A 27,331-nucleotide genomic window follows, 5' to 3' on the forward strand; every position below is an offset into this window, starting at 1 on the left:
ATGTAGTCAGCTGCAGAGAGTGGTGGCCCCCCCCCCCCCCCCCGCATACTATCAGTCGATGCAAGGGGGTCACCTCTCTCTGCAGCTGACTCCGAAACTACTTACTATATCCTCAAATAGACGGTTTAATCCCTATTCGTTTCCCAGACCCATCCAACGGCACCCAACATCATAGGGTGGAAGCGAAAAAAACATTCCCACTTTACGTATCATAAAAGAAAATTGATTAGCTGGGTCCACACAGAGCGAGCATACGCGCGACGCAATTTCCTTGCGCACAAACCGACCAGTGTAGACGTGCCTCGGCCGAGGCGCCTCTGCACTGGCCGGTTTGTGCGCGAGGAAATTGCCTCGCGCGTATGCTAGCTCCGTGTGGACCCGGCTATTTATATATCTGTGCCAAATTGCATCTTTCTAGCACCAAAAATCACGGAGCAAAGCCTCGGACAGACAGACAGACGGACATGAAGCCTAAAAAAGACCCGGGTACGTCCTTAAACTACGTCCAAAAGAGAGGTATGGACATTGTGAATGTCATCTCGATTTGTGTGGTAGGGCACAGCAAGCGGATGTCATTCCAGATCTAGAGCAGAGCCCAACTGGGGAAGTACCTCCACCTTACAGAAAACCGCAGCCAAATAACACTAGACCCTACTCATAGTGTTGTGTTCCTGCCGGTGAGTAAGGTTGCCAGAGAGCTCAACGAGGGGGGGCGGGTTTAGGGTCGGCAACGCGCATGTAACTCCTCTAGAGTTGCAGGCGTACATAGGCTACGGAGACTGCTTACCATCAGGCGGGCCGTATGCATGTTTGCCACCGACGTAGTATAAAAAAAAATGGATTACATGTATGAACTGCGTCTTACAAATTTCACAAACAATTTTAACTTAATATTGGCCTTATGGTCGTATGGCATTAAGTTGGCAACATGTACATCGAGCTGCAAAATTGCTTTGACACAATATAAATGTAATTAATTAATTAAGTGGATATGCACTTTTGCGGCTTGGTGTGCATTGTTGTATTATATGCAAAAAAATCGAATAATATAATACTTTGTGAGTTTAGTGACCAGTTATTCAAAATTATACAACACGCGCAAACTAAAAATGAAAGCTCTATTTACCTTTCTTACCTTGATGATATCAAGTCCTTGCCTCGCCTGAAGCAGTAATTTGGATATCCTGGCCCTGATGACTACCACTTCACGGCTCAGGCTTTGGATCTCTGCCTCTTGGCGATACTCCATCATTTTACTCTCCAGGAGTTCCGCCGCCTCATCACACTTGCTGAGAATGGAAATGCCCTCCTGAAACATATATGTAGGAAATTTAAAATAAATTACAAAAAAAAAACACTCGTAATTAGGTGTAAATCAACGAAAGAACGAAACTGTAGAAACTGCCCTGTAGACCTAGAAACAATATTCGTCTGCTCGCTGAGATCAGCTCTTTAACTTTGTTCACGTTTAACAACTAGTATGTAGGTACTATTTTTAAGTGTGATATTATGTTATGAGGAAATATCTAAATATACACATGACATAATCTTCATTATTCTTTATACTGCAAATGGCATTACCTTGTTGAATTCTTAGGAATACTGTGAATGTACCATCTTCCACACTGCTAACTGACAATTCATACACCGTAATTATTTTATTGTAAACTAGCTACTGCCCGCGATTTCGTCCGCGGGGGATAATGATGATGCTTAATAAAATCTACCCCATATCTTTTCTCGGGCCTCAAACTATTTCTATAACAAATTTCATCTAAATTGGTTCAGCGGTTTAAGAGTGAAGAGGTAACAGACAGAGTTACTTTTGTATTTATAATAAATAAGTATATAATTATAATATTATAAGTAGCGATAAGAGGGGTTAAGAGTTTCAATTCACTACGTTTTTTTTTTTATTAATTTTTTTTAGATATACATGTACAGTTTGAAGACTTTTATAGTACATTCACAGTAGGTTTATTAAGTTTGAATACTTCAGCAAAGTATTATTAATTACCATATATCAAAAAGCACTGTCGTAATCTCTCAATTTTATATTTAAAGTGTTTCTACTTTCCATTATTGTTTGTTTATAAATATACACAGTATACTTAAGATGTTTCCTTCAAAACGGACGATAATATCTAGCTATAAAGTTGATTTTACAGCCTCTCGGTTGAAGCCGAACATTGACGTTATAAAACTGAGTTGTTTTACTGTTTTATAGTGGCGGTTAAACTATGTTTACTATATTGTGGTAATAAATCACTAACCACTCATTTTAAACGAACCGACGTGAAAACTGTCCTGAATGTTTTATTATTATTATTAACTTTATTGCACAATAAAAATAAGTACAAATGGCGGACTTAATGCCTTAAGGCATTCTCACAATAAAAATAAGTACAAATGGCGGACTTAATGCCTAAAGGCATTTTCTACCAGTCAACCATAGGGCAAAAAGAAAATACTTAACCTTTACTACTTTACTTAACTTTTACTTTTTACTTTTTTCAATATTTATAGTTCGTGTTTCACGATGACGCACAGATTTGTCAAATCTAACCTTTAATAACATGACAATACGAGTCAATACACGCGTCTTCGTGAATGACATGATCTATATTATTGTAACAAATAAAATATTCATGATCATCGATCTTGTTCTAAGCCACTATACTAACAGTTATTTTGTATTATATGATTACTTAGGATTACCTTTGAGGAATAGTATCCAATTAAGCTTCTTATTCATTAAACTTTCCACTCACGCTATCTACAAAAATATTGATACGTATTAAAATTCGAATTTCCCGCGTTCGTAATTCGTTGTCGGTTCGAAGTGCTCCACGGCCCGAGAAACACTGCCCTACTGAATGATGCCAAACTCAACTATTTATTATTAACCTATGTCGTAATATATACCTTTATGACATCACCACTAAACAGTGAAAATGCAGTCATTGCCAAGAACAAACAAAATATAAGTAATCGCCTATAATTTATTATGCGAACTCCGATCGACTGATTTGTGTTTATTCTAGTTTTGTTTACTTTGGGTAACAAAAATTATCCGACATGTAGGTTGGTTTTGGCAGCAGTATTGTCTTCAAATTTATTCTCGGGGTGTTTCAATAGTCTGAGATTAGATGTAAATCATAGGTACAGTCAGCAAAAAAAATATTTACGCAACTAATGCATTTAAAATATCTTGATTCTCACTTGAATCTACATTTAGCATATTTGTTTAGTTCGAAAATGTGATATACTTACTCGTAGGTAAAAATACCTAGGTACATTAGGTACAGTCAATGCAGCTGCATAGATAACTGACCCCCTTGCATAAGAAATTGGTTTGAAGGTCGGGGTCAACTATCTCTGCAGCTGACTTTACCTAACTAGGTATTGTATTTGTATTTTAGAGCTGTAGTAATGAAGGTAGAAAAAGTTTGTACCATTATACCATGAGTATTCCACGTCTACGGCCATATTCGCTACCGTCTGCGTAAACTCACTCGCAGTGAATACCTACTCGTTCGTAGCAAAATTACCGTATGTATAAGCGAGAGCAAGTTAACGCAGTCGTTGTCATTAACGGCCGCGGTATAGTCATGGTAAGAGTGCTGGGTACCTACAGTGATTTATTTACTTTACAGTAAACTACAAATCATGTATTCAACTGCCACCTTATAAAATATCTTGACATCGACTCTATTGCACTAACGAGCCGCGAAAACGAAATATTTTAGAGTGTGTAAATAGCGTAACTATTTTGCAGACTGTACACACAGCTGCAAAAGTGCATGGTCACTTTATGAATGAATTCCATTCATAATGTGTCCTTGCAATTTTAAAGCTCTACATCCTGTACGGCGCTTGGCACACTGGATGCGATTCGCACGTCGCTACCATGTGCGAGCGGGATGTCGCTATAATACGCCCATAGAGTTGTATCGCTCAAACATCGGAGCGACATGCGAATCGAATCCAGTTTATTTAAAAAAAGTACAGAAACACCCCCAGTAATAACTTGTCAGTGGGATAGACAGTTAATTCTTAATAAAATGACATTTACAATGAAACTTACCCTCAGACCGTCCTCCATGGCTCCGAGACTTTCATCGGGCAGATCCGAGAGGCGGGCTTGTACATTCTTTACTTCTTCTAGTAGACTTTCAATATCATTAGACAAGTCATCCTGAGAACACACACTCTTATTAGATACTATTTAAATGATTACTGAAGTCGAATCTAAAGATATCTTGGTATATGCCTTTTTTATTAAATAACATGATTATCAAAAATAGAGCGGTTACTTTGAGGTCCTCGATTTATCATAAAAAAACCCTATTTCAAGGAAATACTAAAGCGAGATGACATCTTTAAATTCCACTTCGTTTCTAACTAATAAAATGCAAGGAAAAACAAAACAGACGAGCAGGTCAAATGCATGGGCTAAGTTAGCTACGGACAACATCAAAACTCACGATAAGTTAAATTGGTACTGGCTCATGCTGGAAGCCATTCAACACCAAAAACAATATTAATGGTATTAAGGCTAGTGAAACAACGAAAGCTTATGGTAGCTATACGAAGGAAAAGGATGAACACGGTGTCATAAAAAAACTCTTTTCATATTTGATTATGACAAATACTTCGCCAAAACTTTGATGATTGACTTACAATAGCCAGTAGATCAATTGTTACAAATAATCAATGAAAGAGTATCCAAGAGAATGTCAAAAATGACGCTAAATAAATTTGAGGTGTTCATCCAATAAAACATATCTTTCAAACACTAGGGGAACTACTAGGATTTCATTTCTTAAAATGCACGAAAGTCTTGCATCAGACTGACCTGACTCGTATATCATTCGCTGCTATTAATCCTTTGATCGCTAGTTTACTATTTTCAAATCCAAGTAAAATTGATGCCTTTGATCTCTTAAAAAAAAAAGCATTTATGTTTCGTCGATCGTCTTGTAGTGGCCAATTTTACGCCAATAATAAATAATAACAAAATGGATTTAAAATAAAACTTAACATAAAAAGGGTAATAGTAAAACAAAATGCAATAATAACTATTTAAATAAAACCATAAATACCATTATATTATTATCCTTTATTACAATTTTAAGACCACTGCTTAAAAACTAGAAAACAGTGTTTGACGCGTGGATTACTACGATGACTAAGACATGACTAGATTTAGTACTAAACACACTACATTGACTAGAATAAATACTATATACTCCAAATGCGTAAAATCTATTGCGACGACAGTACATGCCGAGATAGGCGCTACAAGACGACCGGCGATGGCTGGTGGTGGCAATTCACGATACGTGTGATCAGTGAAATTAAAAATTTAGTATAAATATCATGCCAAACATAAATAAATTGCAAAATTGTACAATACGACTGCACTTCAGTCACCTTAGGTGTCCTCCGGGCTGCCTCTGCCGTCGACTCCTGTGAGGGTGGGGGAGGAACAGGTTCTAAGGGTGGGGCTGTTAGTAAATCCTCTCGGATGTCGCCTAAACGGTCATCGCTAATAAGAGAGTCTGTTGGGGTTTCTACGCTCAAGTATGAACTTTGTCTTTCCAACTGCATATTCCGCCTGGCAAATCCATTGAAATATAATTCGAATCAAAAGGTGAACCACAAGGGTCCTTAGTCTCGCCCGCGTCGGACGTATGGCCCGAGCTACCGCTAGGATCCCTATCTTTATCGTTTTGATCATTTGCCTGTAGTTCTACTTTGGAAGTAGGAGGTATTTTTGCTTTCTTAGCAATGGATATAAAATATTGGCATTCCGCGTCATGGTACATAGGTTTTTCGATCCAAAACGTATTATCAATAACGATGTTTTCTTCTAGGCTATCACGTTTAGTTTTATTAAATGAGACAATTTCCTGGGTTTCAATTTGCTTCTGTTCGACAAGGAGATGTTCAGCGTCATCTATCGCAGATTTATCCACCCAGAAATTGTCTACTTTTTATATTGGATAAGTTAGTAATGACATCATTAACAGGGTTAGAAAGGTCTGTTATTTCTACAGCTTCTAACGGTTTTTTCAAACATTTCAGCCGATACGCTATTTTTGACATTATCTTGAACAGTTTGCTCCACAGTCATACTTTTATGTCCACCTATTGGTTCGCCTACTTTTTCCTTCTCTTTAACATTTTCAAAATCCTTATTAATTATAGATTTACTACAAATTTTCTTGATTTCATCCTTTGGATGCTCTATACTTGCTGGTTCATCTTCTAGCAATGCATCGATCATGCTTACGCTTATATGCTTCTCACTAATTGTTACTTCTTCTTTAGATTTTGTATTTTTGGAAGTTAGAGGTGACTCTTCTTCAGTAATTGCGATCTCTGCCTCAGATTCAGGAGACGCTAATAAAGGTGTAATGTTATCTATAACATCATTTTGAGACTCTGAACTTGCAGAGCTTATTAATTCTTTTGGCGTGTCATCGCTCACTAAAGAAGAACCTTCAGGTTCTAGCATTTCTTCAATTTCTCTTTGCAAGTCAGCCATTTTACTTTCAAGCGACAACTCTTCCGTTAATTTTGTCTCTGTCTTATTAGTTTCTTTAATTATCTTTGTCTGCTCAGTTTTATATTGTAGTATATTTTCCGTTTCAGTTTTGTCAATACATGTAGGAGTATTCACAGATTTCATCTCTTTATTTTCTGTAGTAATAGAAGTTATTTCTTTTGTTGGACTTAGTTCTATGGTAAGAACTTCATCAATACCGCTCGGGTCATTTTTCCAGTATTGAGCTTCGTTATAAAACCTATCTTTGATAGGTGTGTGAATAGATTCGGGACTGGACACTGAAGTCTGAGTAACTAATTTATCAACAGTGTGTTTTTGTTTTTCTTCCACCTTAAATTCTTCCAAAGGTTTTAATTTAATGCCTTCCCTCAGAGGTGAAGAGAGTTTATCCTTTTTCTTTTTCTTGTTTTTCTTTTTATCTTCAACTTCATCTAGTTGAGGTGATTTTACTCCTGTTTCAATTTTCGGTTCTTCATAAGTTTCATGCACTTCTTCTTTAGATTTAGATATTTCTTCTGATTTTACAGTTTCTTTGGATTTATTTGATTTTTCTCTTCTTATCTTTCTTTGGATGTTCGTCTTCTTCATATGTATGAGGGAATTCAGTTACTACTACTTGCACATTGATTTCTTTTTCTTTAGACTTTCCTGACCGACCTCTATTTTTCTTTGATTTTTCAACCTTCATCAATGTTTTCTTGTCTCCATCCTTCTCCGCAATCGTTTTTTTCTTCTTCATTAGGACTAGTGACCACTGGTTCTATTGGTTTAAGAATGGGTAGTGCTTGAAACCTATTTTCAGATTTTTCACGTTTTTCATACGAAAGTGTAACATTTGATTTTGATCGAGACCTGTTATCTCTTGATCTAGACCTAGAGCGGCTCCTTTTCTCAACAATGATAAAACCTTCTGTATCAACAGGCGCTTCAGGTTTATATTCGGAACTACTTTCATCTACTAATATCAGTGGTGGTCTGTGTACAGGAATTCCTTTAAATGTTTCTTTGTGCGGTACTTCTTCGACTCTTTCAGGAGAATTATGATGGATTGAAACTATTTTTGCCCAAGAACTTTCATTAGAGTCTACTATCTGTGGGTCTGGTGTAATTCTAATTTCCTCAGGTGCACTGGATTTCACGTCATGTTTCACACGAGATTCGTATATAAGCTGTGATTCTTGTTGTTTATTCAAATTACTGTCTATATTTTCGATCAACCCTTCTGCTGTTACTTCAGCATATGATTTGCCATCTTCACTACTTTTAGCCCAAACATTTATCGGCTCAATAACGGCAGTTTTTGGTTCAACATCTTCAGATTCAGTACTAAAATTCGTAGGTTGTTCTACGATTTTTTCTCGCTTATCTTCCTTCTTTTTCTTCTTTTTGTGTCGTTTAGATGGAGCTTGCGTGTCTTCTTCCGTTAGTTTATCAGTCTCATTCGGAGTTTCCATAGGTGTTTTGTTGGCAGGGTCTGAAATGTCCCTTCCAGACAGAGATTCTTTTTCCTTCTTAGTTTGTAAAATTGTGGAATAAGAAGTTTTCACTTCAGTATCTGTTTCAGGATTAAAAGTAATGTCTTTAGTTCCATGTAATTCCGGAAATTGTTTTTGTTGCTCAATACCAAAAGGAATTATCATTTCTGACGATGATTCTATAGATTTGTACATGTAAGAAGGGGTAAACTCAGGAGCATCAGCTGATAAGTTTGAAATTACAACGGGATATGAAGGTTTAAATTCGGGAATAGAATCTATAGAAGGGAGTAAATCTTGCAAGCTATGAATGGGAGATTTCACTTCGGTTCTAATTTCGGAATCTGGACGTGGTAAAACTATTTGTTCAGTAGCTGTTTTAGATTTTGTCACATTATCGAAATCACTTAGTTCCGGAATAACGGTTTCAATGTCAGTATCCATGGGTGATATAATATTTTGTCCTAATTGAATAGAAACATCTGAATCTTTAGATTTGAGAACACTTTGGTCCGTAACAAATTGCGTATCAGCTTTAGTACATGTTTTAGTTACAACATCGCAGGTGGATTGTATTTCGTGTTGAATAAACTCACGAGAATCGTTTAACGTGAATGGTGGTGTATTTACTACTTCCAGATTGCCTTCTTCTATTATTGTAGGTTCTGACGATGGTTTTTCGGCAGGCTTCTCACTCAGGTCGGATGTTATAACCGTACCGACTTGAGAAATACTGGTGCACACTGGTTCATTAATTAATACTGGTTTACTAATTTCGGAATCTGGACGTGGTAAAACTATTTGTTCAGTAGCTGTTTTAGATTTTGTCACATTAACGAAATCACTTAGTTCCGGAATAACGGTTTCAATGTCAGTATCCATGGGTGATATAATATTTTGTCCTAATTGAATAGAAACATCTGAATCTTTAGATTTGAGAACACTTTGGTCCGTAACAAATTGCGTATCAGCTTTAGTACATGTTTTAGTTACAACATTGAAGGTGGATTGTATTTCGTGTTGAATCAACTCACGAGAATCGTTTAACGTGAGTGGTGGTGTATTTACTACTTCCAAATTGGCTTCTTCTATTATTGTAGGTTCTGACGATGGTTTTTCGGCAGGCTTCTCACTCAGGTCGGATGTTATAACCGTACCGACTTGAGAAATACTGGTGCACACTGGTTCATTAATGGTATGAATAAAGTTAATTGTTGAATCTAAAGGCTTTTCTTGGATCACATATTTGGTGCTTACTATAACAAAACCTGATTCATCATCTATTTCCTCTTCTGCAATGCGAGACTCGCCCTTTTTACCCGTGTCAACGTCATTATCACGTTCGATAAATGTATGAGAATCACCTTCATCAGAGGGTGAATTATTTTCAATGTCAACAACTTGTATCGTTTTTGCAGCTTGTATACTATTTTCAACAAATGTTTTATCCTTAAATATCATAGAAACTAAGGTATGCTTCAGTTCATCTTCAGGTATTACATAGTCAAATTGCTTTTCTTCATAATTTGCATCCTTATTTGGAATACAAGACTCAGTAGGATCTGATATGGTAGAAGTACAGCTTTGAGGTTCTGCAGCGTTCGGATCGTCTCTAAAAAGATCTTGCTTATTTATTATTTCAGCTTGACTTTCGATACATTTCATACTACTGTCATCTTCCATGATTTTTGCTAAGGTTTTGTTTTCTTTATCAGTGATAAGAACAGCCAGTTTCTGTTCGGCATCTTGAATTTCATGATAACTATATCGCAATGATTCTAAAACCAATCCCAAGCTGCCCGCAGGTCTAGGTTCTGCATCTTTGGCAGAATTTTCAATCAAATTGGTAAGTTCATTTATTTTTTGATCGGCTTTCATTTCTTTTTCTGGTTTTAATATTATAGATCTTTTATCCGAATTTTGGATTGTCTCGTCCAACGTCTGTGACTTAACGTGTTCCTGCGATTGAATTATGTCTGATCCAGTGATTTCTTCATGAGAACGGCTTGTTATAATCGCATATAATTTTTCCGCGTCATAAATGTCTTGATAATTAAATCTAGGCAATTCATGGATACGTAATTTATTAATATTTATTTGACTGTTGGTCACAGTGGTTACTTTATTCAGTCCATTGGTCACGGGCACATATTGGACATGCTCTAAACTTGTTTCGTTAATTGCAGCATCAATATATATGTCTGCTACTGAAGATGCTGCGGTGAGTTCTTCTTCACTTGTTGAAACTGTTTTCTCTTGTTTTTCGGTAGATTCCACAGTATTAGATCCTACTTGTTGACTATCTTCAACTGTGTTTGTGATAGCTAATAAACATTCAGCGTCTTTAATTTCATGGTAGTTATGCCTTGTTTGTTCACAGACTATATTCATTAAACTCGGAGTTAGTTCTTTGGCATCTTCTTTAATTTGTACGTTGGTAGATTGTGTCTCAGACATCTTCAATTTTTCAAATGTTTCAACATCAGGGGTATTCTGAGGTAATTCCTCGAAGGTTAACTGCTCAGCCGGAAATTGACGACATTCTTTAGTCATTTCCGCATCCACAGGTACATGATAACTTTGCGGATACGGTTCTTGAGTACCTACGTTTTCAATACCTGTTAGTTCGTTATTACCAGTTGAAACAGTAGGTTCAGCAACCGTTTGTAAATTCAATAATGTTTCATTTTCTGGTTCAATTGCGGTTTTATTTTCTTTATTTGGTATAGTTTGCAAAGTTGATTCAGTTGAGAGAGAAGCAAGCAAGGTTTCGTCTGCATTAATTTCAACATCAGGGGTATGCTTAGGCAATTCCTCGAAGGTTAACTGCTCAGCCGGATATTGACGACATTCTTTAGTCATAACATATATACTTTCCGCATCCACAAGTTCGTGATAACTTTGCGGATGCACTTCAAGACTAAGGTACTTAAGAGCATCCGCATGCCGATGCGGTTCTTTAGTACCTACGTTTGCAATACTTGTTAGTTCGTTATTACCAGTTGAAACAGTAGGTTCAGCAACCGTTTGTAAATTCAATAATGTTTCATTTTCTGGATCAATTGCGGTTTTATTTTCTTTATTTGGTATAGTTTGCAAAGTTGATTCAGTTGAGAGAGAATCAAGCAAGGCTTCGGCTGCATTAATCTCAACGTCAGGGGTATGCTTAAGCAATTCCTCGAAGGTTAACTGCTCAGCCGGAGATTGACGACATTCTTTATTCATAACATATATACTTTCCGCATCTACAAGTTCGTGATAACTTTGCGGATGCACTTCGTGACTAAGGTACTTAAGAGCATCCGCATGCCGATGCGGTTCTTGAGTACCTACGTTTTCAATACTTGTTAGTTCGTTATTACCAGTCGAAACAGTAGGTTCAGCAACCGTTTTGTAAATTCAATAATGTTTCATTTTCTGGTTCAATTGCAGTCTTATTTTCTTTATTTGGTATAGTTTGCAAAGTTGATTCAGTTGAGAGAGAAGCAAGCAAGGCTTCGGCTGCATTAATCTCATGATAACTATACTTAGGAGTTTCTTCCCTGAGCTGACGCAGAACTTCTGTACAAGTATCAGTAGCTTCAGCTGATTTACGTGATTCTTTCGGTACTATGTTCTTGTATAAATTAACTTCAGTCAATTTCTCTTTGTCTTCACGTTCTTTAAGTACATGCTGATAATAATTATAATCTATCTGATCGAAATCTAACTCTAATGAATAGGTTTTGATCTCTTCAAGCGCCTCATAGGGAATTGAAGAGCTTTGAGATTCTTTTTTAACATTTTTATTACGGTCTTTTACCGAACCAAATATGGCTTCTTCGACCTCATTTGTATTTTGATCTTCTGCCGCTACTTCAGAATCGGTTATCTCGTGGCCCGTTACTATAGTTTCAGCTTTATGTATCTCTTTGTAGTCGGCCATATTATTTTTATCAATTTTGACGTTAGTTTGAAATTTAGAAACAGTTATGACCTCTGTTTTTGAAATTGTATGTGCTGAAGATTCTGGTACATGAACGAAAGATAGTGACTTATCCGCTTCCTCTAGACGAGGTTTTCGCAAGTCATCTTTCAAAGTATCACCGCTGCTACTTATATCGATAACAGAAGAATCAGTTTCTTCATATGTTTTTACGGAAGACTTATCTAACTCTTTAGAAATAGTGTGCATGTCAGTATTTTCTACTGTAGCTTGTGTATAGTTGCTTATTATACGTAAATCATGGAAGTCTTTATCTACTAATCGTTCTTTCTCGGTTTTCTCCTCTTCAGTAGTGATTTTATCATAATTGACTTGAGAAGTGGAAGACTTTGCATCAGTGATTGCACCTGCAGTTGATTCTTTAATATTTTCCGATTCTTCCAAAGAATTGCTTTTACTGTTAAATACTTTGACTGTCCTGATGGGAGGTAGTTTCTTTTCTTCGTGAGTTATAAGGTATATAGTTCTAGTCTTTACATCTTCAATTACTGGTTCGATAGTAGTTTCTTCAACTATTACAGTATCTTTAAGGGATTCTGTGTTGAAATTTTTATCGTTATTATTTTGTTCGCTGGCAAGACTTGCTGCTGTTTCTTGTTCTATATTTTTAATGTCGACTTTAGTAGTAACCAAATCTTTGGTTAACTTCGTTTCGTTAAAAGTACTTTCGGAACTAACGTCACATATATTATCTCTAGAAATATTTTTTAACTCTTCCTTCAATATGGCGTTAGATTCAAGTATAGTCACTTCAGTGGCTACCTGTTGAGTTGTTTCTAGTGTTTCCGGTTGTTTGATAATTTCTAGAGGAACTGATTCTTCCTCAGCCATCAGTGTATTCCAGTCCATTGTAATACGGTTTTCTTTTACTTCATGTATAATATCTACATTACTTTCAGTCCTGCGAGATTCTGACAAATATTCCGAACATTGATTTTTCTTCAGTATTTTTTCCGCATACTTTTCTTTCTTCTTTGATGCCTGTGACTCTTCAATCTCTTTTAAGGCTCGTTCTATTTCATCGTGTACTACTTTTGGCTTTTTAGATTTAGGTTTCTTTTTATGGCTCTTCACTACTTCGAATTGTTCTTCATCAGTTTGTTTAATGGGCTTACCTTCCGTTTCTATTAAAGCTTGGGTCTTAGACTCGTTTTCCAATTGCTTAGATCTTTTACACTTAGAATTAGGAACTGTTTGTTTCTCCGAAGTATTGTCAGTTTCGTCTGAAATTCCTACAGTTTCGGAAACTTTTTCTGGATCATTATGTAACTGTTTTGTCTTCTTAAACTTGGATTTACCCTTGGCCGATTTATTTAACGTAAGCTTTGATTCTGTATCCTCTTGCTGAATTAGAGTAGCTTCATTAATAACTGTTTCTGGACTCTCCCGGTTAAGACTCAATATTTTTTTATCAGGTTCCGTTACTCCCCTTTCCTTCTTAACTTGTTCTATTTCAAGAAACACGTCTACAATTTCAGAAGATTCGTTCTTGACAGTCTCATTTTGAGATAAATGATCATCTATTTGGGTAGGGATATTTGGCCCTTCTCCGGTGTTATCTTGAATGCTTGTTTCAATATGTGTTTCTAAATCCGTTTTAGTTTTAGTTTCTATCAAGTTTAGAGCTTGACTTTGAGTTTTAGTACTACCTTTTTTGTCTTTCTTTTTCTTAGATTTCTCTTTGGAAATTTCCAGGCAGGCAGTAACTTTTTCAGGCATACCTTGGTTGTGTATCGTTTTGTCAAAGGAAGATTGCTGTATAAATTTACCTTCTATTTCAGAACTGTCTAGAAACTCATGTGTTAGCGATGTTTCGGTTGTCAGTAATGTTATTTCCGAGTTACTAGATATTTCAGATGTCGATGTTACTGCACTGGGCAACTTTTTAGTTGGCTTATCGCTTTTCGCATGACTTTCATTAAAATTACTAATATCAAATCGATCATCCTTTGTTATATTTTCAGTTACAATTTTTATATCATCCAAATGCGAAACATTCAAAGCATTGTCAACATCCTGGGATTGTACATTGTGTTTTTCTTCTTTGGGTTTTTTATTTTTATTTTTAGGCCTCTTATTATCTTGTTCATTCTTGACTTCCTGGTTAGTATCGTCTGCAACCTCAGCAACTACTTTATCATTTTCTAGCATTTCAGTTATCTTTTGATGTTGCATTCGTGTTTCTGGTTCTTTAACCTGTGATTCTATAGTTATAAAATCTGTGACCATAACTTTGTGCTTATTTTTCTTAGATTTTAGCTTTTCTGTCGCTCCCTCTGGTGAAACTTGGATTTCAAGACTTGTTGTCTTGTCCTTGTTAACTTGATCTTCAAATGAAAACTCAGGTTCTGTCTTTTCATGAATATCTTTTATTTTCTTTTTCTTGTGTTTATCAAGACTTTCAATCTCCTTAAGTGCTTTTTTCGATTTCATCCTCATTAGTCTTGTATTTCTTTGGCTTCTTCTTTTTTGTTTTCTTATGCTCAATATCAATAGGTTCTTCTTGATCAACTTTTGTTAAAACCATTTCAGTAACAGTTTCCACAACAGTAGCGCTGTGTTGTACTTTTTTAGTAACCTCTTTTCTAAAAGTATCTGGTTTTTCTACATTCATTTCAACGAAAGTTGGCATGTCTTCGTTATCAGCGTCATCAAAGTCATCAACTTCTATTACTTTTTTAGTAACTTTTTTCTTTTTCTGCACTTGAGTTTCGTGAGCCTTAGGCTGCCTTTTTTCGGGAGCTCGCCTTTGTCTCGGCATGTCCCTGGAGCGGCTACGTTGCGATCGCTCTGGCTTCTCTGGTTTTAGCTTCAAATGATCAGTACGTTCTTTTTGGTTTATCCGAGTTTCTACTTCTTTTGTAACTTCCGTTGCTATATCAACTTGCGCGACCTGTGGTTTCGGAAGAGTTACAATTGTTTGTGTTTTAGGTTGTCTACGTAATCCTAGAGCTAGAATTTCCGCATAAGATAAATCCTGAGATCGACTTCGACTGTCAGGACTGCGCTCTTTTTCCTGATAGTCAGGTCGAATTATTTCTAATGATGGCACCGGGAGTTCCTCCACGGTTTCCACAACCTGTGCCACATGAACGGGTTCCTGAACCTTAGAGTCCATAGGTTTATTTACATGAAAGTCCTCCTCAATATATGGTACAAATTCGTCCCGGCAAATTTCTACCCTAACAGGTTCACTTTCACATTCATACACGCAGGTCTCACTGGACCGAGCACTATCGTATTCTGTATGTTCACACCGTGCACTTATTTCACTGTATTCGCCGTGAGATGCGGAGGAACCGATGCGGGGTTCTTCGACATTAAGGATCTCATAGTGCCTCTGGGTGCTCGGGTATCTCTGAGAACAGACAGAGCTAGATCTGGAGCCCTGACCGCGGACTATCTCAGCGTAGGTGGTTCCTCCGAGCACCCAGGCAGGACTGCGGCCGCGGGGCGGCTGGGGCACGGCCAGCGGGCGGGCGCGGCGGTCGGGCGAGCGTGCGCGCCGCGCGCGGGCGCTGTCGGCGGTGGCCACGAGCGCCGCCAGCGTGCGCGCCGCCTCGTCCGAGGGCGTCGCGGGGGGCATCACGAAGTACGGGTCCAGGCCGTAGATAGCCCGAGTCAGCTCATCGATACGCCGGGTGACCTCCTGATACGCAAGTACGGACAAAGAGATAATTTACAAGTGTTCGTTTAATTAGATGATTCTGTTTCGTGTGGGCGATGAAAGCTGAGGATCATGAAAAGAAACGACTGTAGCTGCGATGTTTCGATTATATATATATTCAATATTTAATATATAATAATTTTATTGAGGAATCGAATAGATAACTAGCAGAAGGACTTAAAAGCTATATGATTTCGTGGCTACGCGTCGGGGAGCGGGTCCGCGTCGGGCCCGCCGCGCTGTACTAAAAGTTTTATTCGCTCGTTTCGCGCCTGAATCTTGCTCTGCAACGACTTGACTCTCTCTCGACATGCCTACGAGGATACGTGAACAACAAGTTAGTAGCGGGTGAGGGTGGAGGAAACAAACAAAAGAAAAATAAAAATGAATGCGTAGCCAGTGATAATGTACAGGTGGCCCGATACCGCCCACGAAACGGCCGGGTCGGTGCTAAGCCGTGTTCGCCACCTCAAATTCGATAAACAAAACTAGAATATTCGCTAGCCGCCTACTAGACCTGATGGTGTCGGTGCGTGTACATACGTCTACAGGGCGCGCGCCCAGGGAGGGCGAAATTAGTCAGCCGGGACTCCCTGAGTGCGCGACCATGCTGAGCTCACAACGGTCCTTACCTGTTGTTGTCTCTGCGCGCGCTCGGGGTCGCGTGGACTGTAGTTAGGCTGCGCCGCGTGCCGCAGCTGCTGCTCGGCGTCGAGCAGTTGCGCGCGCAGCCGCGCCACGTCGGCGCAGTACGCTTCCACCTGCTGCAGCGCCGCGGACAGCGCCGCCGCCTGCGAGCCGGTGCTGGCGCCCAGCGCGTCCAAGGAGCTGTTTAGCGCGCGCGCCGCATCCGTCACGCCCTCCGGGCCCGCTGACTGCGCCGCCACGCCGTCCGGCCCGAAATGTACCTGCGTCGAAAACAAACAGTCAACAGTAAGCCTCAGCCCGACGCTGATCTCGGTTCATACGCTTGATTGACACTCACGTTGAGTTTCTCAACGGCGTACGAAATCTTCGTTTTCTGTGTGGAGATGTCGTTTATAAGTTTCTCTCTGAGTGCCAGCCGGTCCCTCAGGGGTTTCTTAGCATTCTGTGGCGCTTCGAGCGCTCGCGTCGTAGCTTCCAACCAGTGGCCGACATCTTTAAGCTTCTTTTCGCACCTCTCCCATTCTTCCGCAAGTTCTTGTAATAAACCATTCTGTAAAAAAACAATAAAGGTTATGTACAATACGTAAATATATGATGATATCTAATTCTTATATTATTGTTTTTTGTTGTACTAACGGTCTTTGCTAATCGCTTTTCAACGTCTATGGTTGCATTTTTCCGCCGCCTCAAGTCTACCGGGCAAATCCCCTGAACTCGTGACGCGTTCAATGGCTTCTATTTCCTTAGTCATATCTGCTAAATTCTTTGTTTGCTGCTTACAACTCTTGAGTGCATTCTGTAAATAAAACAAAAGTGTAAATAAACAAAACAAAAATAGTCACCTCCCACTGAAAATCAATGTAGTAGTATGCCTTACTCCATATTCAGTCTGTTTTTGTTGAGCCTCAGCGAGGTCAGCGAGGGGCAGCGGGCGCGCGAGGAATGCTCGCTGCGTCTCGACCCAGAGCAGGACGCGCTCGAGTAGCGCCAGGACCCGGGCCACCGCGTCGCAAGCGTCCTCGACCGCCGCCTGTCGCGCCTCCAGCTCGCTGGTGACCGCCGCCAGCTGCTCGGCCAGCGCGCTCACTGTCGACGATACCAGCTGCCGCTCGGCGGCGTCGCGTGAACCCTCTACGATGGCGCGCGCATTGCGCGTCAGCCGCTCCATACGGTCTGTGACGCTTGGCACTTCGGCGCGAGTGGCCACCAGGCGCTCGCGGTAGGGCTCGGGCGGCAGCGCGCGGTCGCGAGCCGTGAGCTCCGCGGCGCGGACCCAGGCCTGGACGTCCTCGACGTCAGCCGTGTACTCAGAGCGCGCCGTGCGCGCGCGCTTCCATTCCCGCTCTTTCTCCTCCATGGCCGCAGTCAAAGCTTCCGCAGACAGCTCGAGAGAGGACAACTCCTGCGAAACGTCCGCAGGGGCGGAGCCGCCGTAACGTTTTCTGCTCTCGTCCGTAAAGTTCTTCGTGGCCTCCGCGAGATCGGAGACTTCCTTGGCCAGAGAGCGGAGCCCGCTCTCGTTGTCTTCTCCGAACGCGTAGAAAGTCTTGACCTTCGCGATGCACACTTCTATTCGCTGTCGGAAGGCGTCTATCTTCTCGGACACGCGGTCGAATTCGGACACTACTTCGTCGATTTCGGCGAGCTTCGCCGCTAAAGTCTGTCGCAATCTGTAAAAGAAATGCACGTTAGAGTGATAAGAGCGTACAGTGTGGACTGTTTAGAACGGGGATACGGTAGGGAGCGCACGAGTTTAGGAGAGCTGCCAAAATGCGACGAAAATAGTCTAACGGCGCGGTGTGACGCGGCGCCCGTGACGGCGAAGGTCGCCGGCGCGAGCGCCGCCGCCGTACCTCGTCGTTCGTTGCCGGTCGCTCGCGGCGCCCGCTCGCCTCGCCCGCTCGTCGCTCAATGAACCGTTTTCGATAGATTCGCTGAACGCATCTAATTTTATATTTCACGCTCCAATGTTTGCCGATGACATCAGAGCAAGCTTTTTTGGTGCAGCTAGTGTTTACGTTTTGCACGGTTTACATTATGATAATGCCGGCCTTGAGTCGACTCTGAATGCCATATGTTGACAAAATTGAATAAGGCATTTAGTATATATATAAACATATATGAAATAATATTATATCCCCACTGGTTAACTTTTGTAGAAACTAATGACATCCGTGAGCAGCGGCTACGCCGCGCCGGCCGGCTCGCGCACCGATTGGGTAAACATGCGGCTAAACGTTGCCAAATCTAGTTCGTAGGTATTGTACATATAATAAATCTTACAAATTCTCACGATCCCTGCGACTGCTTTACAGAAATACGCTCAAGTCCATGACTCATCACCGCTAAATAAGCACAGGCGCTCGAATCAGCGCATCACATTTTCTTGCGGCAATACACTTTATCGTCGTCCGAATGCGCCGCGAGTCCGTCCCGATCTCCTTATAGAACGTAAATAATCTTCTTTCGAAACTGGCGAAACCCCGCAAGCGGCTTTATTTTCGGACCGGTCCGAGGAGTATTGTTGTCGGATCGCGGAAGGGTACCGCGCTTCTGTATCGTTTTAAAACACACTTTGCGGCCCCCGGCTGTTCGCACATGTCGTCTTTAAAGCGGACACGTTTAAAAACGTATAATATGTGGTATAAATGGCGTAATAGTTTAACTTTATCCCTGCAGCTAGGTTCCAGTGCAGACTGTGAGGCCCTGACCTACAAAGTGGCTGGACGCATGCGCGGACCACATCGATATACCTACGTCTGCCAGTTTGAATAAGTAACGATTACACGGACGTCCCCTGCCGCGCCGACGTCTGGGGCATGCGCACTGGTAAATCACACTCTGTGCGGAAGCGGGAAGGCTCCGTTTTGTGAGTAACTTGTTGCAAGTTGCGTCATTTCTGTAATGAAACGGCGCCTGCTGATTGATTCTGTTCTAGACCACCTATAGAAGTTGGCGTGAGCTAGGCTTTTCACAATAACTGGGGCGGTTTTAATGAAAAAAAATAAAACAAGAAAACGTCAACAATCAATTCACTTAGCTTATTTTCAGTAACACCTTCTCGTACCTACTCCTAATGTTAGCTATTCTGTGCATATGCTTAGTACCTACTGTAATTACCTACTATTACCCACCTACTAAAATTAAATAAACTAATTATTTGAAGTACCTATTCGCAATGTTACAATTAATTTACATTTGGCTCAAATTAACCTCGTAGTATATCAGCTTCTGCATTCGACAGGAAATAAGGATGACACAACGTAAGTAACCGCGAAGTAGGTGACTAACTTTCAGGAAGTTTGAGAGCCCTCACGTGGCGAACAACATTTACGAAGCCGAACAATACAGTATGTTCATTAGTTAGGTACATTATTTTATAAGAACATAAAAAAAGAGATAAGAAAATTGGGGAGGTATTTTTACAAATGGCGGTTATATGCCGTGTGTAACATCCTGAGTCCCAGAGGCCTTTAAAGTCATTATAGGCTTTATTCCAAAACGTAATTTTAACATTGATTAAATAAGATAAGGTTCCAAATTTAAAAACAAAACTAACGATTCTGGGCCTAAGGAAGGTAAAGTATAACCCAAGCCATAGAGGTGTACATTTATGTCAGTGATCCAAGCATACAAAATATCAGACGTGTATTATGCAATGCATTTAATGAAATAAATGTAGTTAACAATCAAAATACTAATAACCAAAATAAAAGTAACTCTTGCAATATTTTATAATATTTAGTATTAAGTTAATTTTAAAATTTTATAATAAATATTAAATTAACTTCAAAATACCGTAGGTGAGTAAGTAAACTCACCATGAAATGATTGTCTATAATATGTAAGGTTTTTAGGTAAACTGAAGCGGAAATAAACCGAGTATCATGACCACAAATAAATTACAAAAGTGACGTCACACCCTACCGGCCACCGGTTCTCCAACCCAAGGTCAGGCGGCAGCATTGAGTAATTCATAAACTATTGCCTCCTAAATCAAGAGTTGAACTTTGTTGGAAGGCACAAACCCCGCATTGTAACACAAACATGAATCTTCTAAAAAAGATCGTGACGCAATTTTCCGCGGGCCGCCAGGATAACTGTGCGCATTGCGAAATTTATCTCAATCGATTTTGAGCCTTAGAGCTTAGCTATTGCAGACCAATCACGATTAAACGGTTGGAATGACAAATTGTACGTATCGAATACATGACATCATAGTAACTAAAAATCTTAAAGTCCTTGGGTTCGGAGACACTTTTGCATTATCTAATGGTAGAAATATTTCGAGTTTGTCTCGAATGAGATCATTTCGGGCCTGTACAAAATCAATGGTGATTTTAAATAGCATAGTGCGATGATTGCATTGGCAAAGTCAATGTAAACAGTTTTTTAATGTTTCTTGGATTCGGATTTAGGTTTATATCCTGTTTCAGTCCCCAATTAACCGAATTTGAAATGACCTCAGAATTAAATTATTCATAACCAGACCAATCCAATTCGCGAATTACATACGATTTCACCTGTCCCGTTGCATCACCGAACGTCCAGGCGTACATGAACGAAGCGATTTGATTCGTTAATTCGCTCTCGTCTAGACAGACAGACAGTCAGAGACAGACTCGTCCAACAATCTAGGGCCCAGTTTGTAGCTCAGTTTGTAAATAAATACTTTTCATATCTACCGTAAAATCATTTAATTTTGCGGGACAATTTAAAAAATACTTTTTCGTTGAGTTTCATGACTACCATATGTTACAATGCAACAATTCTGTTACTCCTTGTTCCGTCTTGAGTTTCTTAAGTTTAATATTATTATTTTCTCCATGCAGAAAGCCAGTCTCGGCTTAAGTGCAATAAGTTGTATGCTTACCCTTGACCGGTCCATATATGTCAAAACGCTAAGTCTATACTGCGATGGCACTCGACCTTATAGCAAATGAGCAGGACTTGAAACTCAATAACCCGTCATTAAATTTAGAGATCCGATTAAATTTGCAATGTAGGTATAACGTGACCAATGTCAAACACATTTAATTCTGCGGTTAATATAGACGCTAAGTTAAGCGAATACGGTCTGGATTTCTTGCTACAGGCTGTGTGGGAAGACGTGAGTTTTTGGAAGCCAGGCAATAAACTGGTCAAGGCACCCAATGTCAGCGACTGGCGACGAATTTTAAACGTCTGCTTCGAGCGATTTTTGTTAAGTGGAATTTATGTTTCATTGAAAGTGAGTAGTTACTTGGTAACCTAACTCCTAAATAATAGTCTTTGATAAATAAATAAAAAGCTTTGTGGGGAAAGGAAAATCCAAACATGAATCCAGGAATCTCAGAATGTCAGTTATTTAGACGCCGGGAGGCTGCTGATAAAATACTGCATGCGTGTAAACGACAGTCACCTTTACTACATTCACATAAGTGTAAATAAATAAGAAGAAGCTTTTCGGTATACGAGGCGTGGTTGACGGATGTCAACTACTTGAGTAAACGCCAATTCGTAAGACGTTGGCAAATGCGAATTTTGTTATAACAAAATTCGTCTATACTCTTGGAAGATTTGTTGGTGGTGTTTCATATTTTACTTTCAATCGTGCGTACGAAGCGTCCACTGAACTAACTAATTTAGACTTTATGACCTACTTACTGAATGGTGATTCTAGGAAAATTATTTCGAGATTTTGTGCTAAGGACGACACTGATATTGCGAATGTTTTATGAAGCAATAATTATTCTAATAGTTTTTACACTAGTTCTCTGTGAGCTGCATACCTTGCGATACACTTCATAAGCTTAAAAAATGTAAAAATAACAAATATTTACTTGGCTGAGTTATAATCACAACGAACTCACAATGGTCTTTACCCAATTTCTACCATTTTGAACATTTTAGAAAAAATATACTACCGAACTTGCTCACAAAATTTCACGAGAATCGGTTGAGAAATGCGACCTGCAGAGGAAAACATCCAGAAATACGAAAGCATTATAGCCCAAACTGAAACGGAGATCATTGCGAACGCTCGGCCAATTATCAATTGCACTTTTGCAGGGGCATATATGGTAGTTAGGCGAAGTTATCCCTTTATTAACTCCATTTCAGAGTTAATCAATAATTTATTTTTATCTTATAAGCGTGCACTTGCCTCAGGGCCTATTTATATACTGATTAGTGTACATATAGTATGTACGAGATTATACATTTGCTAATAAACTTAAGTACTATCTCGGACGATTGATGTTTGAAATAATATTGATATGTCATAGTTTTCAATTGTTTGGTTGAATTCAATGTAATGCCCATGTTACAACAACGCTATATGCAACATTTAATTACTTTTTATAAAAATAAAATATATTTTTTCTCTTTTTAATTAACTATGCCATTTAGCTTTCTAAAAAGTACTTATCAATACCCCGGAGTTAACGGAATTCAATAAAAACACGGTGTAGATCGTGTCATTCACGAAGACGCGTACCTAGACTCGTGATGTCATGTAATTAGGTAAAGGTTACATTTGACAAATCTGCGCGTCATGTATGTATGAATGTATGTCACTTTATTGCACATAAACAGGTTAACATAAAACAGACAAAACAAAACAAAAAAAACAAATGTTATGTACAAAGGCGAACTTATCATGGATGACATGAACTATATCGTACATAACCATTTCATCATATTAACTTCACACTCTACAGCACCGTCATCCTGCTGAAATAATTCCTGTACAAAAAAAATAATGAACAAGCACTTACTTCTCATAAGTATCTACGAGCTCCTTGACGGATCGGTCGGTCTCCTCGGCCGTCTCCTTTGAGTGAGGCTTCAGCAGCGCAACGACAAAGTCCGCGTGTTCCAATAGCTCGTCCCTCGTGTCCTCGAGGCCTGCCACTTCGCTCTGGAGCTCCTGGTGAAAAACAAGTTTATCTAGCGAAACCATACTTAATGATATAGATACAATATGATGAAATACAATTATATCATTTAGAATAGGATCCGCACTCAGCATCATGCTGCGGTAGGACTTCGCGCTGGTTTTCCGTGGGGGCCTAACTCAGAATTAAGAACTAGTGGCGACATTATAACAAGACAGATACACAAAGAGAATAGCACCCCAATGCTTCTCAACATAACCAAAAAATGTACAACTCAATCAAATGTGCAGTGTAACCAAAATTAACCAAACGTTGTTGAATCTAAATAAGGCGATGATTAGGTTCATTGTATTAATTGAATATATGGCAAATAAGAGTAGATGTGTTACTCGTAAATTACGAGTAAGAACCTAATGGAAAATTATATATGAATGGAATGAACTCTAAAACTACGAGTATTGCGTCAAATGGCCAGAGGGAGCTCCCATGTCATCAATGGATGCGTTTAACGTTTTAAATTTTAGATTTGGGGAATTGCCAACCTAACTTTTGCCAATATCAACACATTGCTTTGGCACTCAGTAAATAATAATTAGGGCAAACCTACAAAATAAAAAAAAATCGTTTCAAAGGTCAAATGTTGCCATGAAAATCGGAGAATGTTCTAAAGGAAATTAATATTACTTATGCTTTGTTTAGGTAATGTAAGAGCATGATATAGATATAAAAAAGGATATATAAAAAATATCTACCTACCTACCCAAAGGAATAGTTTATACTGTGCACTTAAGAAAATAATACACAGTAATAAAATAGCTTTAAATATTTTAATTATATTATATTTTATGTGCTGATGGACCTAATACAAGCAGTCACTGTTTGTGTGTATATAAGCGTGGCTGACGCTAAGAGAATATCTTGGAGAGCTTTTCTCATCTGTGATTTTGCATGGAACTATTCCAATATTCGGAATCGATCGTCGCATTCTACTCGGCATTGCAGGCACTCGACGGGTTTACCCATATTGATAACATAGCGGAGGAACGATATCTGGCTAATCAATACATTGTATACGCTAACCCCCTTATTCATAAACGTGTACTAAAATTACTTTGCCACTGATCATCGTTTGTCCCTTTCCGGCGTATTGGTATGATGGAAAAGGACAAACGATGATCAGCGGCATCGTAACTTTAGTACACATTTATGAATAAGGGGGTAAATAGGTTGGACAAAGGACAAAACAAAAATACGGTCATAAATAATGTGTTGGATACCTATTTCAAACAAAAAAAAATAAAAGTAATACCAACATTATTATTGGATATCACACACATTTAGACACCTAAATGTCTAAATATAAGCAGGAGCACGAATGAGTTAGCTTAAGGAATGTTCTTCCCGGCTCGTTTTTATTGCCGCGAGTGACTCACAGCAGCTAGGATTAGTGCGGGCTTCGTGTGATGCAAACAACTATTACAATCTTTGACAGAGGAATCTTGCTAAAATGTCTATCCAACAAGGTTTCTTTTACAAGTCTGATTTATCTATTTCTGGTATACGATAAGTTATGTATTTAATTGTTTATACATACAATGAGTTGACGTTAAATGTAGGCTCACCAATATACCGGATTCAAACAATGTTTGGTTAACAGTAGTGGTGTAAAATTTTATACAGCTTGTACATTGTACGAACTATAAATAATTATTAGTAGAGCACGTACACCTAATTGCGCTAATAAAAAGTATATATTATTTCAAAATAGCTCCAAAGATCGGCGGTATTTCAAATATTCAGCGGCACATGCCTCGGAAATAATTGACATATTTTTTTTTAAAGCTTTTACAGATCAACTCGGGCATTTTATTTCTACACGTAGTCATAGCTCAATTCGAAAGTTTCTTCCATTACAATGATTCAACAACCACTGACCTGCAACGCATGTCTCGTGTCCACAGCCTTCCGCCTCGTGCTCGGGCTGAAGTCGAGCTGGCGCAGCCGGTCGGATGCCGCGGTGATGCCCGCTGCCAAGCTCCTCTGCACTTCCAAGAGCTGACTCCAGCGTTGGAGCTGGTTCTCAGCTGTCGCAGCGCGCTTAGCGAGACCTAAAAGTTTGGTAAACTTTAGCGTTCAACTCGCACCAAATAGTGTTCTTTCGAGTTGATAATTAACGGAACTAAAATAGCACACAGGAATCCCGAATATGAGATGTGATCATAAAGTATTTTTTAACAAGCAGATACGTCTGCGAGCGATACTGCAAATTTTATATTAAAAGGAAACCACACAGCTCCGGACGACATTTACTGTGCATTGCATTTCATCTTCCTTAAAAGAAAATAATCGAATGGGATATTTAATGTGTGTATTCAGTAGAGCCCGACGACCTTTACAAGTTTTACAACTAAACAGTTAATAAGGAAAATGTGACAGCCTTACCTTCACAGGAGACGTTCCACCGGTCGGCTAGTTCGCGCGTGCGCTGTTCGACGCGCTCGCCGCTGGCGGCGTCCGCGCCTGAGCAGAGCTCGCGCGCCCGCTCCCGGACCACGTCCAAGAGCGGCTGTTGGTTCTACGATCAAACGTGGGGTTTATTATAAACTGGAACTTCACTGCATATAGTTGGTAAAAAATAATCCATTACCATGGCATTAATGAGCACTATTGGTGTCTAGCGAATTCGTAATAGATGTGCAATTCCAGACAGAGGATCTCCCGCATAATAAATAGATACCTAAGTATTTTACAGGTACATCATAACTTGTACTTGAAGATAAAAGGAATAACTTTCTACTGTTACTGAGTAAACTCGACTCGAAGAACCGTACTTGTGCTAGCCATAATAGCATTTAAGCAAAATTAAGTAAACGAGTCTGTAAGTAATAATATTTAAACAATTTTTATTTAAACATGAATCAACAGACGAGTCATTGTCAACATTGTAAAAGTTGCAACAGCAACCACTGAGCTAAAAATAACTTTTCAATAGCCATTGTTTACTAATTTAACGAGTTCCTGTAAGTCCCAAGTAGCGTTATGGCACTCATGAGGTAAACCTATTAGAGCCTTTCAATTTCTGTTTTGCTCTATGGTTGACTGGTAGAGAATGCCTTAAGGCATTAAGTCCGCCTTTTGTACTTATTTTTAATACGACCGGAAAGGAAATTGGATACAATCGTGTTCGTACTCCAGAACAGTTTATATAAATATTAGTAGTATAAGGTCATTTAACGTATTCACTGCCAGCAACGCATATATGCGTTCACCGTCATACAAGTTTGTTCCTAGGCCACGCCTCCTGGCAGTGAATGCGTTAATTATTCCGACATATTAACGCATTTCACCTTAAACTTGTTTTGTTGTCAATGTTATCAAGAATGCAGCTGATAACCCGATAACGTTTTTATGGCATTATTTTCTACAGTTCCTAAGAATATGATAAAGTTACGTACGTACATATTTATGATTTTTTTTCCTGAAAAACGTTCTACTGATAATTGATGATTAAAATTCTAAGTGATACTATACATCGTGTAAATTATGTTCTTATGAATATGTTTTAAACGAAGTAAACACGATTACGACAAAATGTAGCATAATTCATTACACGCAAAATTCAACATTATATTAGTCCTCAATTAGTCAATTAGTCCTCGTATAAGGAAGACTGCTTTAACAAATTGACATGTTGCCTCCTACACACTCGTGGCCTTGACATGTTATCTAATAGCGTGTTATTTGTTCGTGTGAAGCTATTCACTTCTAAAACCTAATCACAAAGATAACTCGTCACTCGAAGAATACAGAAATATTTTCATTAGGTTTCTTAACTTTTCAGCTCATTTTAAACTGTAATGTAGATTCCTATTACTAAGTTTTGTCTCTTGTTTTTAGTTAGAAGATATCTTAAGTTAGAAGACTGGAATCAGAAATACCTATTAACTGACAAGTATATAATAAAACATAAAACGAAACAAAAGAGTACCTAAGTCTAAACTATTTAATACATTTTGAACGCAACGCAATATATTTGAAACACGTATTAAACCTTTTTACTACACATTCGCGCGCCACTTCACTCACCTTTCTTTTACGCGGAAT

At 39.1% G+C, this 27,331-nt stretch overlaps 1 protein-coding gene across 1 annotated transcript in view; it reads right to left on the reverse strand.

Annotated features, from left to right (window-relative positions):
- Window positions 1–27,331, reverse strand: part of LOC133530486 (muscle-specific protein 300 kDa-like) — a 188,502-nt gene that overhangs the window by 37,605 nt on the left and 123,566 nt on the right. The window contains 17 exon segments of the mRNA XM_061868397.1: window positions 1,127–1,309; window positions 4,088–4,198; window positions 5,437–5,597; window positions 5,600–5,995; window positions 6,046–7,121; window positions 7,123–7,286; window positions 7,288–11,428; window positions 11,430–14,455; window positions 14,457–15,683; window positions 16,334–16,609; window positions 16,687–16,899; window positions 16,986–17,024; window positions 17,026–17,145; window positions 17,227–18,019; window positions 23,108–23,259; window positions 25,163–25,335; window positions 25,670–25,802. Coding sequence (XP_061724381.1) covers window positions 1,127–1,309; window positions 4,088–4,198; window positions 5,437–5,597; window positions 5,600–5,995; window positions 6,046–7,121; window positions 7,123–7,286; window positions 7,288–11,428; window positions 11,430–14,455; window positions 14,457–15,683; window positions 16,334–16,609; window positions 16,687–16,899; window positions 16,986–17,024; window positions 17,026–17,145; window positions 17,227–18,019; window positions 23,108–23,259; window positions 25,163–25,335; window positions 25,670–25,802 — 12,384 coding nt within the window.

The sequence above is a fragment of the Cydia pomonella genome, chromosome 2, assembly GCF_033807575.1.
Source record: "Cydia pomonella isolate Wapato2018A chromosome 2, ilCydPomo1, whole genome shotgun sequence".
Lineage (NCBI taxonomy): Eukaryota > Metazoa > Arthropoda > Insecta > Lepidoptera > Tortricidae > Cydia > Cydia pomonella.